The sequence below is a fragment of the Raphanus sativus genome, chromosome 4 (assembly GCF_000801105.2).
Source record: "Raphanus sativus cultivar WK10039 chromosome 4, ASM80110v3, whole genome shotgun sequence".
Classification (NCBI taxonomy): Eukaryota; Viridiplantae; Streptophyta; class Magnoliopsida; order Brassicales; family Brassicaceae; genus Raphanus; species Raphanus sativus.
In genome coordinates this window covers 9,482,428-9,499,684 of record NC_079514.1, presented here as the reverse complement: position 1 = coordinate 9,499,684, position 17,257 = coordinate 9,482,428, and the positions used below count along the sequence as shown (strand labels likewise).

General features: G+C 37.5%; 5 protein-coding genes across 5 annotated transcripts; 4 read left to right on the top strand and 1 right to left on the bottom strand.

The window, feature by feature from the left end:
• The first annotated feature begins 2,260 nt into the window (after window positions 1-2,260).
• On the top strand, window positions 2,261-3,696 carry LOC108853097 (high mobility group B protein 7). Its single transcript, XM_018626556.2, has 8 exons — window positions 2,261-2,504; window positions 2,609-2,694; window positions 2,793-2,829; window positions 2,925-2,957; window positions 3,050-3,104; window positions 3,184-3,228; window positions 3,331-3,414; window positions 3,515-3,696. The coding sequence occupies exons 1-8, from the start codon at window positions 2,446-2,448 to the stop codon at window positions 3,524-3,526; spliced, it is 411 nt and encodes a 136-aa protein (XP_018482058.1). The 5' UTR covers window positions 2,261-2,445; the 3' UTR covers window positions 3,527-3,696.
• Window positions 3,697-4,762: 1,066 nt separating this feature from the next.
• LOC130511848 (high mobility group B protein 7-like) lies at window positions 4,763-6,540 on the top strand. Its single transcript, XM_057009587.1, has 7 exons — window positions 4,763-5,066; window positions 5,172-5,242; window positions 5,347-5,383; window positions 5,481-5,519; window positions 5,628-5,682; window positions 5,787-5,831; window positions 5,951-6,540. The coding sequence occupies exons 1-7, from the start codon at window positions 4,969-4,971 to the stop codon at window positions 6,125-6,127; spliced, it is 522 nt and encodes a 173-aa protein (XP_056865567.1). The 5' UTR covers window positions 4,763-4,968; the 3' UTR covers window positions 6,128-6,540.
• A 19-nt stretch (window positions 6,541-6,559) lies between these two features.
• LOC108855691 (probable leucine-rich repeat receptor-like protein kinase At1g35710) lies at window positions 6,560-8,793 on the bottom strand. Its single transcript, XM_018629566.2, has one exon. The coding sequence runs from the start codon at window positions 8,512-8,514 to the stop codon at window positions 6,751-6,753; it is 1,764 nt and encodes a 587-aa protein (XP_018485068.1). The 5' UTR covers window positions 8,515-8,793; the 3' UTR covers window positions 6,560-6,750.
• A 2,867-nt stretch (window positions 8,794-11,660) lies between these two features.
• LOC108854882 (mitochondrial intermembrane space import and assembly protein 40 homolog) lies at window positions 11,661-12,871 on the top strand. Its single transcript, XM_018628557.2, has 4 exons — window positions 11,661-11,847; window positions 12,159-12,196; window positions 12,277-12,402; window positions 12,517-12,871. The coding sequence occupies exons 1-4, from the start codon at window positions 11,727-11,729 to the stop codon at window positions 12,718-12,720; spliced, it is 489 nt and encodes a 162-aa protein (XP_018484059.1). The 5' UTR covers window positions 11,661-11,726; the 3' UTR covers window positions 12,721-12,871.
• Window positions 12,872-13,017: 146 nt separating this feature from the next.
• Window positions 13,018-16,786, top strand: LOC108854881 (uncharacterized). The gene is made up of 10 exons (XM_018628556.2): window positions 13,018-13,383; window positions 13,470-13,704; window positions 13,796-13,882; window positions 13,963-14,132; window positions 14,563-14,702; window positions 14,856-15,027; window positions 15,139-15,730; window positions 15,811-15,923; window positions 16,060-16,303; window positions 16,396-16,786. Exons 1-10 carry the CDS (start codon window positions 13,175-13,177, stop codon window positions 16,621-16,623), a joined length of 2,190 nt encoding a protein of 729 aa, XP_018484058.1. The 5' UTR covers window positions 13,018-13,174; the 3' UTR covers window positions 16,624-16,786.
• The last annotated feature ends 471 nt before the right edge of the window (window positions 16,787-17,257 follow it).

Here is a 17,257-nt window from a genome sequence, read left to right as displayed (position 1 = left end):
AGTTGGTTAAGTAGTATTTTTTTTTTTTTTGGTCAAGAGTTGGTTAAGTAGTATAACTATGTTTTTTAGATATCAAGACTCAAGAGAGTATGTAGTCTAAGATAGTTGTTCAGCTAAATAAAGTTGGCCTGGCCGCATGGAACTATTTAACTACAAGCAAATTTTACCCACTCTTCTATATGATTGCCTACTTCTTATCGCCGATTTTTACTGTTTGGTGGATCACTGTTGGACGGTTAAAAAAATAAATACAAACATCAGAAAAATTATTTTATTTTATAGATAAAAGGTGTACACGTGTAAATGTATAATCATAAAATATATATAAATAAAAAATCGAGAGGTCAACATCCTTGGTACAGCTCTACAAACAAAGACAGAGATACTGCTTTTTATAAGTAGTCTTCCTTCTCCACAATTGACTTTATTCACTTCACACTCTTTTAACTTTGCAGCTCTCTCTCTTTCTATTCTAACTTTCGACCAAAAAAGAGGAAAGCAGAAGAAAAATGGGATGCATAATGGTAATGGAGCTAGGGAAGAAGAAGGAAAAGCTAATGAAAAGCATTATATGGAGAATCAGAAGAGAGATTAAGAAGATGAAGAAGAAAATGAGATCACCAAGAGACCATAACAAGAAGCAGACAAGTTTCAACTACGATCCTCTTAGCTATTCTCTTAACTTTGACTCTCTTTAAACCTAAAATATGTCTTGTTGCTGTTTGTTTATTTTCTATATCAGTTTTTATGGTGAATGTATGTTTCTAATGTCAGGTCGGTTGTTTATGCTATATGTATAAGCCTATTAGGTTAATATTAACAGCTTTTTCAGTTGATTATCTTCCCCAGAGCTAATCTCTAGCGTGAGATATCACTAATATCTATCGTTTTGTTTCTTTAACTGAAAAGAAGATTATAGTTTAGTTTGAGTTGATCAAAAAAAAGTATTGTAGTTTGAATTTAGTTATAGTCTGCGATAATAAAATGTCTTTTTCAGATAGATGCAAAAACTAAAAAGTTAGTCTATAATCTCCCAATGATATCATACACTGTAGAAAACACAGAGAGAGAGAGAGAGAGAGAGAGGAGAGAGAGAGAGAGAGAGAGAGAGAGAGAGAGAGAGAGAGAGAGAGAGAGAGAGAGAGAGAGAGAGAGAGAGAGAGAGAGAGAGAGAGAGAGAGAGAGAGAGAGAGAGAGAGAGAGAGAGAGAGAGAGAGAGAGAGAGAGAGAGAGAGAGAGAGAGAGAGAGAGAGAGAGAGAGAGAGAGAGAGAGAGAGAGAGAGAGAGAGAGAGAGAGAGAGAGAGAGAGAGAGAGAGAGAGAGAGAGAGAGAGAGAGAGAGAGAGAGAGAGAGAGAGAGAGAGAGAGAGAGAGAGAGAGAGCTTCTACAACTAATCACCTATCTAATCATTTTGACGCAAGATTCTTTTAATCAGTAGAGAAAAAATATACTGCGAAAATGAAGAGAGAGTTGTGACGATTAAACCTTTAGATATTCCGCAAACCCCATCATAACTTTATACTATAAAGTTTTACTATAATCGGCTTCCTAGTCTTTAGTATTTAAATGTGTATATATACTGTTTTACTATAAGTCTTAAAACTATACACAAAAAGAAAAGAGAGATTTGATAGTAGAGAGAGAAGGATGAAAGATTCTCTGAGGGAGGGGCACAGTAAGCAAGAAGTGAGTGAGGGTAAATTCACCTTCCCATCATCCTAAAAACCCTAAAAGTCTTATCAGCCCTGCAACACTCCCCACATGCCTATCTATCTCTTCCCTAGCCTTTTCAGATCTCTTCCATTTCTTCAAAAACTTTTACCGTTATGCACCCACTGTCCCCTAATTTTTACTATTATCTTAATCACTCACCAATTTATAACTATTATTATATACATTATACTTCCTTATATAAAAAAAGACTTCTCTGTAGTGTATTTATGGTCTTTCACTTCCTGTATACATGAACATAAAATGAAAATTTATGCTCCTCTCCTCCCTTAATGCTTTATTGTTTGTTAACTTATATACACTCTTTTAAGCAAAAAGGAAAAAAAAAAACTTACACACTCTAAATGTATTGGGCCGTTGTCAGAAAATTAATTTATTGGGCCGGACCATTGATTTGCTTCTTGCTAATTAGTCAAGAGCATTTGAATATCTAGCTAGCCCATACAGCCCAAAATATAGTTCAATCCGTAAAACCCTAGCTAAGAAAAACAAAGAAAAAAGAGACCCACGAAGAAAAACGAACGGTGGATTAGATCGACAGCTAATAGATAGATCCGTGTAAAGAAAAAAAAAAGCAGCGAAAAAAAAAAATATCGCGGGAGTATATAAACCGCCACAACTTAAGCTAGAAAACAAGCTTCTCGTTTCCCTCTCACACAACTTTCCAATCGATTCGAGATTTCATATCTTCCTTCCAATCGAGAAACGAAAGAGATGGCCGGTCGTGGTCATGGTGGTGGTGGATCGCCCAAATCAAACGAATTCGTTATTTGGTACTCAAAATTTTTCTCAAGCTTTTGATCTGATTTTACGTTTACTGAAAACTTCCGATTTTTAGGGGTTCTCACAATTTAGTTTTAATTGAAAACGATTGCAGCGAGGGATGCAACAAGAACGTAGCTGTTGCTTTTATAAGTATGCACAGTTGCAGCCGCCTCGACGCCAAAATTCGATTCAAACTCGGTAAAATCTATCTGTTTCGTTTTTTTTTCCTCAATCTTTGCGTTCTCTCTTAATTCGCTTTTGCCTCTACTGTTGTTTTTTTTTTTTATAATGATCAGAATCCAAAGTTGCTGAGACGCAAACTGAGTCTAAGAAGTAAGACCTCGTTAATTAATTAGCATTATTCTCTTGACTTAAATTATATAATATGTGATCTTGACTTCCTCTTCTTCTTGTTTGGGTTCCGTTAGGAAAAAGCCTCCTACAGCTTTTTATATTTTCATGTAATATATTTCATCCTCCACTTTTTTTTCTTCTCTTTTTTTACTGATAGTGATGATGATGATGATGATGATATTTCTTTTCACTTTTGCAGGAGTGATTTTCGCAAAACTTACCAAAAAGAGAATCCATATGTTAACCTTAAGGATGTAAGACTGTGTAACTGAGCTTGTTTACTTCACTTGGCTAGTGTTTATATATGTTTTTACAACAAGACTATGCTTGTAGGTTCCAAAGCTTGGTGGTGAAAAGTGGAAGTCTTTCACTTCGGACGTGAGTTTGCTCTGTCTCTATTCTTTTTGTTCATTCGCTGAGTTTCTTGATTATCTGCTTACTGTGTGTTCTCCTCTTGTTTTGCCCCTTGATCCTTTTTAGGAGAAGCAAGTTTATTGGGATAGTGCTGCTCAGCTTATGAGAGGATATAACATGTCGCTTGAGAGCAGCGAATCTGATGAGGAAGTATGTTTTTCGTTAGTAGTGGTTCTGTCTTTCCTTTTTTTTTTCTTCTCAATGTTACAATTGCATCTCGAATCCTAAGATGATATGGTGATATTTTTAGGACGAGTATTAGACGAGGATGTGTATGATTGCTGAGGTGAATTACAAAAGAAGATGAAGGTTAATAAGACCAGGAGGAAGAGATTCATGTAGAAGTGGAAGTTATTGTTTGGTTTTACTTATTTACATGTTCTGCTGGTTTGAACCAAAGTGATTAATAATTTATTTTAGATTATAACAGAATCACAGAGGTGTAGAAGTACAGATTAAAACAATAGAGTAGGAAGTGGATAAGTAAAAAAGACAAATAGAAGATACCATCTATGTTTTGAAGAAATGCGATTAAGATCAAGTCAGCGTTGGACTGGCCACTTCAAAATGTGTGTCTGTTCACTTGATAGTCTTCTTGCAAGGTGGTAACGGCTTGCCACACAAGCAAAGGTTATGCAGATAAGCAGCTGCAGGAAAGATGTTGAACGGTCTTCCTTGTGGAATCAGTACGCACAGTCTCTTGGCCCTGAAACTCGCATGTTTCACTGCCTTAAATGTTCAAAACTTTAATCTCAAAACCATCGTTAAAGTAACACAAATCTCCACTACTATAACATTTTCGGTCGAAGCTGCAAAGTTTATTTTTAATTTTTTTGACCGTTATGCACCCACTGCCCCCTAAGTTTTACTGTTTTCTTAATCACAGTTACATTCATAACTCTTTAGATTTGCCTTGCATTGGTTCAGAAAAAAAAAGAGTCCTTGCAGAAAAAAAAACTCCTCTATCTGAAGTGTATTTGGGGTCTTTCACTTGAACAGGTAAGTTCATGCTTATTGCAGGGTTCTTAGACCATGATTATTGGTATGCCTTAAGGCATCCCTTAAGGGGGAAGCACTAGGACCAAGAGAGAAAAAATGAGAAAAACCCCTTAATTAAGGGATGTTTCTTATGGTTTCATGACCAAAAAAAAAAAAAAAAAAAAAAAAAGAAAGATTAGGGACTTTTCATCATTCTACCGATAATGATGCCCTTATGACAAATTCTTAGCGTAATATAAGAACCGTCAACTGAAAAAAATTAATAACGGTCTCTTAGCATACTCTAAGCTATCAAATGAAAATTGTACTGCTCTACATATATAGTTGTTGGTTAAAAGATACTAAAATATTGGAGCCATACTCGAATATCTAGCTGTAAATGGGCCATACGGCCCAAATACTTTAACTGAAAAGTCCTAATTAATAAACGAAATCGAGGCCGCGAAGATATATATCACATCAAATAGCAGCCGAAAGTGAATCTGGACCGTTTATTAGATCGACAGCTAATTCAGATCCGTGTCGAAGGAAAAAGAAAAAAAAGAAGCCGCGGGCGGGAGTATATAAGCACCACAACTTGAGAGCGAAAACAAGCTTCGTTTCCCTCTCATTGCTTCTCTGAAACTTTCTCATCGATTCCATTCGATTCGTAGGATAACAGAAAATTTATTACTGGGATCTCCTTTCGATCGAGAAAAGAAACAGATGGACGGTGGTGGTGGTGGTGGTGGATCTGAAACCACCAACAACAGCAACAGCAACACCTTACTTCGCCCCAAATTCGTCAGCGTTTTCGCTCTATGGTACTCAATTATTCTCAGTCTCTGATCTATTATGATTCAGCTTTTACTGTTTCGATTTAGGGTTACGGTTTCTCACAATTTAGGTTACATTTTTAACGATTTCAGTGAAAGATGCAACGCGAAATTTTGTGTGAAGTATAATAGTCAGCACATTTGCAGCCTCAACGCCAAAACTGGTAAATCTATCTATCTATCTCTCTCTGTTTCGTTTTCCTCCTCTCGCCTTTGCGTTTTCTCTTAATCGCTTGTTGTTTTTTTTTTCTTTTTAAATAATGATCAGAAACTGAGGCTAATAAGAAGAAGAAACCTGGAGAGAAGTAAGACCTTATCTCTGAATTTTATGTACGATTTGTTCTATATGGTGTGATGTTGATTTCTTTCTTTCACTCTTCTTGTTTGGATTGGATTCGTCAGGAAGAAGCTTCCTCCTCCTACTGCCTTTTATATTTTCATGTAATATTCATCATTCTTCTCTCGTGTTTAGTTACTACTAACAGGGATGACCGATGAATGATTGATGCTGATAATTTCTTTTCTCTTTTTTTCTTTTTTCTTTTGCAGGAATTATTTCCGCGAAACTTTTGAATTTGAGAATCCATCTATCAACGTTAAGAATGTAAAGACTGTGTGACCGAGCTTGTTTTACTTTCACATGACTATAGCTAGTGTTTAGTTATATGGTTTTCTACAAAGAGACACTGCTATTTTATATGGTTGTAGGTTGCAAAGCTTGGTGGTGAAATGTGGAAGTCTTTCACTGAGGACGTGAGTTTGTTGTCTCTGTTCTTTTTGTTTCCTTTCCCGAGTTTTCATGTTGCATTAATTTGCTTATTTATCTTCTTACTCTCTCTCTCTCTCTCGGTTTTGTTCCTTGATCCTTCTAGGAGAAGAAAGTTTATAGGGATAAAGCTGCTCAACTTATGGAAGAATATAACTGCGTAACTGAGGATGCTGAGGAGAAACAAGCTGAAAACAAAGAAGATGCACCAAATGGTGGTCAAATAGGTAGAGGTAGAGGTAGAGGAATACTTGGTCGGCGAAAGCAAAGTCCACTTGGCTAAGCACACATTGTTGATCAGGTCTTACCAAATACTGCTTCATCCTCTTTCGGTACTTTTAAATTCGGACTGTTCCTATGTTTTTAATCAGGCTGATTCAATATTCTCGTTTTGTCTCGATGTATGACCATACATGCCACTAAGTAACAGACTTGCATAAATGATAATTTCTAAATATTTTTTTAAAAAAATGGAGGTAAAGAACAAGAATGGGAGATTTTTGATGACTACTAGATGAACTAGATTTAACTGTTTATCCTGATGCTGCATTGTAAATAGTTTTCTTAAGTTGGTTGTGACTTGTGAGTAAGGGAAGTCTTTTTTTGTAGCTCATGGATTGATAATTCCTTTGGTTTATGCTTTTACCAACCATGTAGAACTGGAAGTTATTGTTTGGTTTTACTTAGTTACATGTTCTCCTGGTTTGAATCAAAGTGATTAAAATAATTTATTTAGATTAAAACAGAATCACAGAGGTGTAGAAATACAGAATTAAAACAATAGAATAGGAAGTGAATAAGTAAAAGACAAATAGAAGATATCATCTATCTTTTGAAGAAATGCGTAAAGTGATTGGATTAAGATCAAGTCAGCGTTCGACTGGCCACTTCAAAACGTGTGTTTGTTCATTTCATAGTCTTCCTGCAGGGTGGTAACGGCTTGCCACACAAGCAAAGGTTATGCAGATAAGCAGCTGCGGGAAAGATGTTGAATGGTCTTCCTTGTGGAATCAGTCCGCACAGTCTGTTGGCCCTGAAACTCGCATGTTTCACTGCCTTGATGTTCAACAAGCTATCTGGGATTCTTCCCGTAAGGGCGTTGATCGAGAGGTCGAGCCAGTTCAGCTGGGCGAGCTGTCCTATTGCTTGAGGTATGACTCCCGTAATGTGATTCCTTGAGATGTCTAGTCTCACGAGTTCAACAAGGTTTGATATTGAACTTGGGATTTGTCCGCCGATGTTGTTGCTCCCTATGTTGAGTACTTTCAGGTTCAAGCTCTCTGCGAAGTCAGGGATCCTCCCTGAGATTTGGTTGTTGGTGAGATGGATCTCTTCCAAGAAGCGGCTTGTCTTGTTGTTTAACAGGCTTGAAAGAGACCCTGTCACTAGATTTGAACTCAGATCAACGGAAGACACCCCTTCCGGCAACTTGAGCTTGGAGAGATCGAACCTGAGCTGGTTCTCTGAGAGCTTCAGTTTCTGAAGACTGGTCATGTTGGCGAGAAGAGCTGAAACATCACCTGCGAGAAAGTTGTCAGACAAGTCTAGCGAGAGCAAGTCGTCTGGTCTTGCTAGCTTCGGAAAGGCTCCTCTCAGTTTGCAACCAGCTAAGTTGATCTGTGTGAGTGGCTTGTCTCTGATCCAGCTTGGAACTGATCCAAGATTAAGGTTGTTGTAGGAAAGATCGATGGACAGTAAAGAAGGAAATCCTCTGCCTACAACAACAGGCAGAGGATCAGAGAAATGGTTTCTGGAGAGATTGAGAGACCAGAGATTCTGCAGTCTCTTAATGGATGCTGGTATGTGACCAATGAACTTGTTGCTGCTCAAGTCAAGGGTAGCGAGCGACTTCAAATTGCTGATTCGGTCTGAGAGTTGTCCAGTCAGATCATTTCCCTCCAACGACATGTCTTGAAGCTTCCCCAAGTTATAAACAGAAACTGGTATCTCCCCGGATAGTCTGTTGCTAGAGAGATGAAGAGTGTTTAGATCCCGAAACTGGCCTATGAAACCTGGGATTGGTCCAGATAACAGATTGAAGCTGAGATCAAGAATCTGAAGCTTGAGAAGGTTCTTGAAAGCCACGGGGACTGGACCTGAGAGAGAGTTTCGAGCCAAACTCATCGTGGAAAGGCTTCTTAAGTTCCCCAAACTCGCCGGGACAGTACCTGAGAAGCGGTTTCCAGCCAATGAAATAGATTCCAGCACCGGAAGGTGGCCTAAACCAGAAGGAACGTTGCCGTGGAGAGAATTATCTTCGAGGGCGAGCTGGGTAAGACTGGTTAAGTTAGAGAAGCTGTTTGGAATCGAACCAGCGATGAATTTGTTTCCACTAATGACCAAAACCTGGAGAGATCCGAGACTCCCCAGTGAAGGTGATAATGTGCCTTTCATGTAAAGAGTAGGTTCGGTCAAGGAGCTTTGCAGCACCAGGCTTGTGACTTTTCCGGTGGCTGGGTTGCATAGAACACCTTCCCAGTCTCCACTGCAGCAATCTTTGCCGACCCATGAAGACAGAACTCCAGTTGTGTCTTCGACGATGCTTGATTTGAAAGCCAGAAGTGCTGCTCTGTCTTGGCTTGAGCAGGTGACTTGTGATGAGGAGTGAACAAGATTACGGAGAAGAGAAGAGACAAACAAGAGATTCAAAACCCATCTCAGGTTTTGCATTTTTTAGGAAAATGGGTTTCTGATCAGCTTGACGCAAAAGTGGTTAAAAATAAAGATTTTTGTTCAGACAAAAGAAACTGACAGGAGTTAACTTTGGATAAACAAAAAAAAAGAATTTGGATAAACAAAAAAAAGTCTATGTTTTATTATTGTTCCTTCACTTACACAATAAGGTATAATGATCCAACCATAAAAAATAAAATAAGAAAGAAAAAGAATTAGCTGCAAAAGGGTATTTTCTTTTCACTTTAATCAAACAATTGAAGGATTTAAGTCTGGTTGGATCTTGAACAATGATCCACCTTTACTTATAGCCTTGGTGAAAAAGAATATAATATTTGTTTTTTGAAATTTTACACAAGAAGTCTTTGAAGAGATTCACATGGAGAATTATGACCGTTGGATGATTCACGAGGATCCCAGTTCCATTTTCGAACGTTGGAGCGCAGATCAGTTTAAAAATTGTTTACACTCTGTTTTTTACATTAGAAGTATTCTTCTTCTTTATGTCCAAGCTCTCAAGAGGACATCATTAAATAAATTCATGTGAATTCGTGATATAGGCCACTGTTCTGTCTCATGATAAAGTTAAAATAAATCAACTATAGAGTACAATTTTTCAAATAATGCTGTTAAATCAGGATCAAATACCATGGGTTGAACGTAAAGTTTATGATCTGTATGTTTTGTTCATAACCATGTCTTAATGATATTGATAAAACCCAACACATAAAGATTCTTTTTGTCTGAAAGAGGAAATTAATAGACGATAATCACATGACTATAGTTTAAGTATTTTGTTATATACTTATGTTGGTTGTAACAATCGATTCCTATTCTTATTATAAATTTCGATTGTTAAAAAAAAGAGACTTGATTACCCATTGAACACCAAGCTTTTTAGCACTTGAGGATATAACTCGTTGATCGTTGAATATTCACAGCGATGTTACTTCTGCCAACCTGTTGATTTGTGATAAATGTACTTCATCACATCATAAGACCATTTAAGATGGAAATTAGATATGGGTCGCTGAACTTTCAAGTCAAAATCATTTTGAATAGTTATAGGCTTATAGCAATCTAGTTTTGGCAGCTTGTTGAATTGATATACATCTACTTTTATAAGACAAATTAAGATGGAAATTAAAACATCAGATATGGGTCGTGGAAACTTTAATATCAAAACAATCATTTTTTTTTTCTTTCAAAACCATCATTAAAGCAACACAAATCTCCACTACTATAACATTTTCGGTCGAAGCTACAAAGTTTATTTTTGTAATGACGATAACACAACTCCCAATCCCAACCATTATGTGGTCACCAGAGGCAGCTTTTCTTTCACCAATAGAAATGCTAGAAAGTAATAATTCAACCTAAACAAATTGCTAAATTATTAATAATTTTATGTATTATCATCCGATACATCATTTGATTGCTTTTTGTTGTTTAAAAGTTATTTTATTCTTGCTCAAAAAAAGTTATTTTATTCATTGTTAAGAATTTTAAACTTAACATGTACTAATATCTCTTGATTTCATTTGCTCTTCCATATCATATCATACTTATATATGTTTGGTACAAGATAAATATTTAATTTAAAACATGAAAAGTTACTCTATTCAAATCATGTTAACCATATGATATGAGTATTATCCGTGATCAGACTACTAGGTTAACTTTAACCAAACATATTAATTCTTAATATCATTTGGTGTATATATACTGTTTATATATTATTAAAGAATATTATACAAGCATCATCAATTTCGTCAGTGCGAGAGAAAAATATGATACTGTCATAGCGAATCTAGAGAGCACAAGCAAAATGGAAATATATGAATTTAATATTTTGTGAGAGTTCGATTTTGAACTTTATTTGCTGTTCTTCGCTGAAAGGCTTTCGAGTTCATATTGTTTTTAATTATCTTTCTCTCAAGTGTATTTCAAAAGCGTCAATTGCGGCTTGATGTTAGAACGCGGTTCGTGTAGGACAGGAACCAAGCATTATATAAATATATATACACACAGATTAAAATAATTTGTTGTGATTAATTTGAAAAGGAAACGAATCATAACCTGCCATAGACATCGTTATCAACACCACATGTATATGTATAATGTATGACAGTAGTCTCAAATGTGGTGGACGTCCACTGTTTTACATACTGCATGGACGTAACGAGCAACGGTTCGCTCTGTTTACGAGTTGATAAACCGGTTTAGGAATCCGGTTCCAAGTTCTCTGAATCATTCAATCCCGCATAATGAAATGGTTTAGAGTGGTTTGGCACAAAAAAATAGTTTTGTTGTGCCTCTAATTCAATTTTTGTTAGAAGGAATGGTTTACCTTATATCATAAATTATTAGCAACAATTGGTTTTCGATACAGAAAAAGGTTAAGACATAGGTTTCAAGTGTTTGAAAACCACATCCAACCGTCTTAACAGTAACAAAAATATTAACATATTTATGTTTTGTTACTATTAGAACCGGACCGCATTGTTCAATTGTGATTAATAATTTGAATTTTTCTTAATTAATAAAAATGGTTAAAATTATATTATTCGAATTAAAAAGTATCTCGTCTTACGAGATCCCGAGAGAATGAATAAAACATATCGTACTAACCCTAAATAATTAACGCAGAGAGAAAGGTGTTTAACATTTTGAAATTCAGAGTAATAAAGTGTATGGACTTTGACAGCTAGAATCGACCATAGTGGGAGTCGTTACTGCGTTAATAAGCCGAAAGAGTTGACAACAAAAAAGGAAAAAGAAAAAAGAAAATCAAATTGGTGTGTTTCTGGGTTTTATATTAAAAAGTGATTTTTGACCCTACTTCATGTTCGTTTGACAGCCTAATAAGCAAAGATTAGAATCATGAATCATTGTACTACTTGTTCGCAGTTGTTTCTTGTTTGATGAAATTGAACTTCTCTCTCTTTTTGGGGGGGGGGGGAGGGGCCCTTTAGAAAAGTAAGAAGTGAAGTTGAATCTTTCTTCTGCCCATCAAAGAACCAAAAGTTATATCACACAAGCAAAAAGAGCAGAGCTTTCGAACTCAAGCCCAATAGACAATAAAGCCCATATCGATAACTTGGGCCATGTATCGATTCCTTTTCATTTCTGTGGGATCTGATTCACGTCGTCGGCTAACGAAAAATTATTTGGGAGGTTTTTGGGTCCGACGGAGGAGAAAGGAAGAGATGGGTCAAGCTCAGAGTAACGAGAACTCTGCGTCGACTAGTAATACCCCTCCTCCTTCCACGAATTCGCCGCGGGATTCTGACGATACTTCGTCGTCTCCGATGGGGTCTCTCCTTGCAGGTTCGGCTTTCTAATATCTTCATCGAAAGGATTACTCTATTTTAGCTGAAAAAGTCAATTTCTTTTTTTCTGTGAATTAAGTTTTTCGTTTTAGTCTATATGCTTGACTGTTGAGTATGATTTTGATTACCATTGAAACTGTCTTTGTCTTTGTAGTTTCTGTTCTTGTTTTAGCACTCTTTGAGTACCATTTATAAGCTCCATCTTCTCTGCTCCGGTTTATAGTTAGTTATAAGGTCTTTGTAGTTTATATGTCCTTATCTGAGTGATACTTTTGACATCCTTTTGTACTCTCTCTTTTAATACCACAGAAGCTGCAGCATTTGGTGAGGGTGACAATGAGAATGAGGTTATTCCTTCTACTTTCTCTTACTCTCTGTTTATTCCTAAGCTTCTTGAGTTATCTGACAAATCACCAATTCCCATCAGTCGCTTGAAGCCAAGGCACAGAAGGCCCTGGATTGTCCTTGCATAGCAGATCTGCGTAATGGATCTTGTGGGTCTCAGTTCACAGAGGCTTTCCGTTGCTTTCTCATGAGCTCTGCTGAAGAAAAGGTAACCAACCAACCAACCACCTCTAATTGAAACACACTCTAGATTGTTTAGGATGGTGTACAAAACCTCAAAACGTCACACAGGATATTTATTGCATGTGTATTGTTGTTGCAGGGATCAGACTGTGTTCATCCATTTGTGGCATTGCAAAGCTGTATCAAAGCCAACCCAAACGCATTCTCCAAAGAGGTTCTAGAGGACAAAGAAGAGACCGATAAAAAGGAGGAAGAGCAGCAGCCGCCTGTGCAACAAGACCATAGAATCATCCCACCTCTCTGGGCAAAGGACCCTCCTCGCAGTGGCAAATCCAAGCTTTAGAACCCTCTTATCTACAACAATGGAAAGCTTATTCTTTTCTCTCTTCTTCTCTTACGAACAACAAACTGAAGAAAAAAAAAAGTAAAAGAAGCCATTGTGTAAACACGTTTGGTTCTTATTAGCTTACATTCTCTCGTGTTTTGATCCAAAACGAATCGCTTATTCGAAAGCTTAAACCGTTTGGTTTTAATTCACAGAGCAAAGTTTACCTGGTCCAATAATATAGCCGACCGGTTTAATTCGGTTGGATTCGAGACTTTAATTAGAAGTTTAATTAAATGCTTTTTGTTAAAACTGCAAAAAGCGTGGATAAGGATCTCTCAATCAGTACTCAACAGAGATAGATAGTTGCGTGACTAACGAATCCCCGAAAGCTTGCACTCGAAGGAAGAATAGGAGTAATCTGAGAGGAGGCATTCTAGGGTTACGATTCTGATCCGATTGATTGCGCGCGATGGAAGAAGACGGCGGCGGCGGCGATGCGAAAGTCGGAATGCTGGAGAGCTTCATGAGAAACCAGCAGAACTCTTTGAAATCCCTATTCCACCGCAAGAAATCGTCCTCCGGCCGTGACGGAGATGGTTCTCCGTCTCCCATCGCTTCCCCGAAACCAATCCCTCAGCTCTCACTCCTCGCCAATTCCGTCGTCTCCCGCTGTTCAACGTAACTTTCTCCAACACAATTCATATGGCTTTGTCTCCGGCTAATTGATTAGGGATTCGTTTTTCGTGTGTGTGAGATTGTTTCAGTATCCTCAAGATTCCAACGCAAGATTTGCAGCACCGATTCGATGTAGAGTTGCCTGAGAGTGTTAAGCAGCTCTTGACGTACGCAAGGAACTTTCTTGAGTTCTGCTCGTTTCAGGCTCTCCATCAAGTGATGAAGCAGCCCAATTACCTTAGTGATCAGGAGTTTCGTCAGCTCATGTTTGATATGATGCTTGCTTGGGAGACTCCCAGTGTCACTAGTGAGAATGAGAGCAAAGTGAGAAAGAAACCTCTTATCTTGTTTATTTTTTTTTTAAATTAAAAACAGAGATATTTGGGACGATGATATTATTTTTTCTAATTTTTAGGATGCAGTGTCTCCCTCCACGCAGGACTCTGAGGATGAGGACGGGTGGTCTTTATTCTATTCAAGTCCCACAACTATGGCAATGCAGGTTATTTCCTTCTTAGACTTCTTTTTTCTCTTGCGTTGTAGTCTAATTTGGAAGGACCTAACAGGCCTCTTTTTTAACAGGTTGATGAAAAAAAGTCCGTTGGACAGGAGGCTTTTGCAAGAATTGCTCCGGTTTGTCCTGCCATTGCAGATGCAATCACCGTACATAATCTTTTTGATGCACTGACTAGCTCTTCAGGCCACAGGCTTCATTTTCTCGTATATGATAAATACATCCGCACACTTGACAAGTATGAACTAGCCACTGTCTTTTTTTTTTTGGTCTCTCGATTTGCTTTTCTGCATTTGTTGACTTGTTGCACCATCTGATAGTGGTATCAGACACAGATGATTATGTGTATTTCGTGGTCATTTTTGGTACTTTAATTACTGCGGTTTACTTATCTAGCATCGCTTTTTGCTCTATTCTTACCTAAAACACACCCATGATTCCTTGATTACTCATTGCTGCATTGCTTGCTAACTTGAAGATGATTTAAAATTTCTGTGGTTCAATCAGTGGTATCGGAAGGACTAAATCGTTTTGGATATCACGGCTCTAATTCAGAATAAGAACGATCCACATAGAAACCATGTTTTCTCACATTTTATTGCGGATTTTTATTTCCTCAAAATATCTGGTTTCTCTTTTATTTTTCCTCACCCGTTCTCTATATGCAGAATTTTCAAGGCTGCTAAAAGCACTCTTGGACCTTCAGGTGCCAGTCTTCAGCTTGCCAAGGGAGAAATAGTTCTTGATATGGATGGTGGCAATCCTGTTTTACCAGTTTTCAAACACGTGGGCATATCAGCATGGCCTGGTGAACTTCTGGAGACATCTCTGCATATGTCACATTTATTTATGCTGACCTTACTGCATTGGCAATAATCTAATACCTTAAGCAAAAGGAGGAACATGAAAGTTGGTTGATTTTGTTTCCATGTCAATAATATTCAAGCATTTCCTTTTGTAGGGAAACTGACACTTACCAACTGCGCCCTGTATTTTGATTCAATGGGTGGTGGTGATAAGCCCATGCGATATGATCTCACCGAAGACACAAAACAGGTCATCAAACCTGAGTTGACAGGGCCATTGGGTGCTCGTATCTTTGACAAAGCCATCATGTACAAATCGATTACAGTGTACGTGTGCTAGTGGAATACAATTTATTGCTCTCCTATTTAATGATCAATACACAATATCTGGTACTCATGGATATATTCCTTTTGCGTTATCTTCTTTTGTATGTACAGGCCAGAGCCGGTATATTTTGAATTTACAGAGTTCAAAGGAAATGCTCGTCGAGACTACTGGTTGGGTATATGCCTGGAGATACTTCGTGTGCAATGGTTCATTCGAAAATACAACTTTAAAGGGATTCAAAGATCAGAAATACTTGCAAGGGCAATCCTCGGCATATTCCGCTACCGTGCAATAAAGGAAGCTTTCCAAGTCTTCTCTTCCCAATACAAAACATTGCTTATATTCAACCTAGCAGAAAGCCTTCCTGGTGGAGATATGGTCTTAGAAGCTCTATATAGACGAGTTTCTCGCATAACCACCGATGTTCAGGCTGATGTCAGTTCTGTTCAGTATATGAAATGGCCGTCAAACTTATCTCCAGTCTCACTCATATTGCTTGAGCATTTTGGGTTGAATCTAGAAACTGGGACGAATATGGGTGAAGAAATGATAATCGTAGGAGATTTTTGTGTTGGGGAGACGAGTCCATTGGAGATAGCTCTGAAACAGTCAATCCTAGACACCGACAGAGCTGAAGCTGCTCAGGCGACTGTGGAACAAGTGAAAGTAGAAGGAATTGACACTAATGCTGCAGTGATGAAGGTATCACGAGATACTTCCTCTTCGTATTTTCCTTCTTTTATTGGCTTCATAGTTACTATTAACCAATTATCTCATTGCAGGAACTATTGCTCCCTTTCATCAAACTAGCCTCGCGTATAAACCTCTTAGCATCTTGGCAAGAGCCTTATAAATCGACAGTGTTCGTGATCTTGGTCAGCTATTTGATTATCAGGTAAGATTTTCAGCTTTATAAGACATGAAGGCATAGTATGATAGAGTTCCATCACATGATAACTCATGAAAGTGATAATGCCTATATTTTGACCTGCTGTGTAATGACATCAACGATCTTTTTTTATGTTGTGAAGTGAGTGGATCGGTTTCATACTACCATTGATATTACTCCTGGTGGCTATGGTAATGCTATGGCGTAAGCAATTCAACAAAGGGAAAGAGCCAAAAGCCGTTCGAGTCAAAGCTCCACCAAGTAAAAACGCAGTGGAGCAGCTACTCTTACTACAAGACGCAATCAGCCAATTTGAGTCGCTAATTCAAAACGTTAACGTTGGTCTCCTCAAAATAAGAGCCATTACTCTCGCAATTCTTCCTCAGGTATATATGATAATGCATCAAAACATGATGACGCTTAAGGTAAAACGGTGTCTGCGGTTAATATAACTCTCTCTCTGTCGTATGTTTTACAGGCGACGGATACATCGGCTATATCGCTTGTGATTGTGGCAGTGATCTTGGCGGTCGTTCCGGTGAAGTACTTGATAACGATAGCGTTTGTAGAGTGGTTCACGAGGGAAGTTGGGTGGAGGAAAGCGAGTAGTGACCGGTTGGAGAGGCGGATCAGAGAATGGTGGTTTAGGGTACCAGCAGCTCCGGTTCAGCTCATTAGAGCCGATGAAAGCAAGAAGAAGAAATGATGCTCTTTTTTCTCTCTCACGCGCATTGTCTCTGTTTCTATACGTGCTTTTGATTATCATCATGCTGATACACTTCTGTTTTTTTCAGTAATTGTTCAGGTTTATTCGGCAAATATGAGACACGTAAACTTGTTTCTTCAATGGAACCATTTGAGTTACTGCATTATGAGTATATATAATATGGTACAATAGTAACTATTAGATGAAAGCTAAGTACAATTACTCCACTGAGACGAGTCAATTGTAATGATCAAGAGAAAATATTATTGGATTTAAACAAATATTGATTGATCATATACTTCTCTTTTCTATCAACTGAAAATGCATTAACTGTCATATACTCATTCATTATTTTTTAGTTGTTTCTCACGTTAAGAATTGCACTATCAAGACTACATAAACATTCTTATCTTAATTATGAACTTTTTTTCTTTTTTTTTGAAAAAGGGCTTAATTAATTATGAACTTATGATACCAAAAAGGTAAATATAGTATATAGTTATAGAATTCTTTTTTGTCAACGTATATAGTCATAGACTTATAAATATATAATTTCTGGATTTTGTCAACGTAGTTTTTAGTAATTAAGAAAATCTACGTGGAAATGACTCAATGAGTAATGACAATGCACAAG

Coding starts and splice junctions, on each gene's coding strand:
- LOC108853097 (XM_018626556.2), top strand. CDS start 2,446: ATGGCCGGTCGTGGTCATGGTGGTGGTGGATCGCCCAAATCAAACGAA. Junction 2,505..2,608: donor TCAAACGAATTCGTTATTTG/GTACTCAAAATT, acceptor AAACGATTGCAG/CGAGGGATGCAACAAGAACG. Junction 3,105..3,183: donor CATATGTTAACCTTAAGGAT/GTAAGACTGTGT, acceptor CTATGCTTGTAG/GTTCCAAAGCTTGGTGGTGA.
- LOC130511848 (XM_057009587.1), top strand. CDS start 4,969: ATGGACGGTGGTGGTGGTGGTGGTGGATCTGAAACCACCAACAACAGC. Junction 5,243..5,346: donor CAGCCTCAACGCCAAAACTG/GTAAATCTATCT, acceptor AATAATGATCAG/AAACTGAGGCTAATAAGAAG. Junction 5,832..5,950: donor GGAAGTCTTTCACTGAGGAC/GTGAGTTTGTTG, acceptor TGATCCTTCTAG/GAGAAGAAAGTTTATAGGGA.
- LOC108855691 (XM_018629566.2), bottom strand. CDS start 8,514: ATGCAAAACCTGAGATGGGTTTTGAATCTCTTGTTTGTCTCTTCTCTT.
- LOC108854882 (XM_018628557.2), top strand. CDS start 11,727: ATGGGTCAAGCTCAGAGTAACGAGAACTCTGCGTCGACTAGTAATACC. Junction 12,197..12,276: donor AGGGTGACAATGAGAATGAG/GTTATTCCTTCT, acceptor AATTCCCATCAG/TCGCTTGAAGCCAAGGCACA. Junction 12,403..12,516: donor TGAGCTCTGCTGAAGAAAAG/GTAACCAACCAA, acceptor TTGTTGTTGCAG/GGATCAGACTGTGTTCATCC.
- LOC108854881 (XM_018628556.2), top strand. CDS start 13,175: ATGGAAGAAGACGGCGGCGGCGGCGATGCGAAAGTCGGAATGCTGGAG. Junction 13,705..13,795: donor CTAGTGAGAATGAGAGCAAA/GTGAGAAAGAAA, acceptor TCTAATTTTTAG/GATGCAGTGTCTCCCTCCAC. Junction 15,924..16,059: donor GTCAGCTATTTGATTATCAG/GTAAGATTTTCA, acceptor TATGTTGTGAAG/TGAGTGGATCGGTTTCATAC.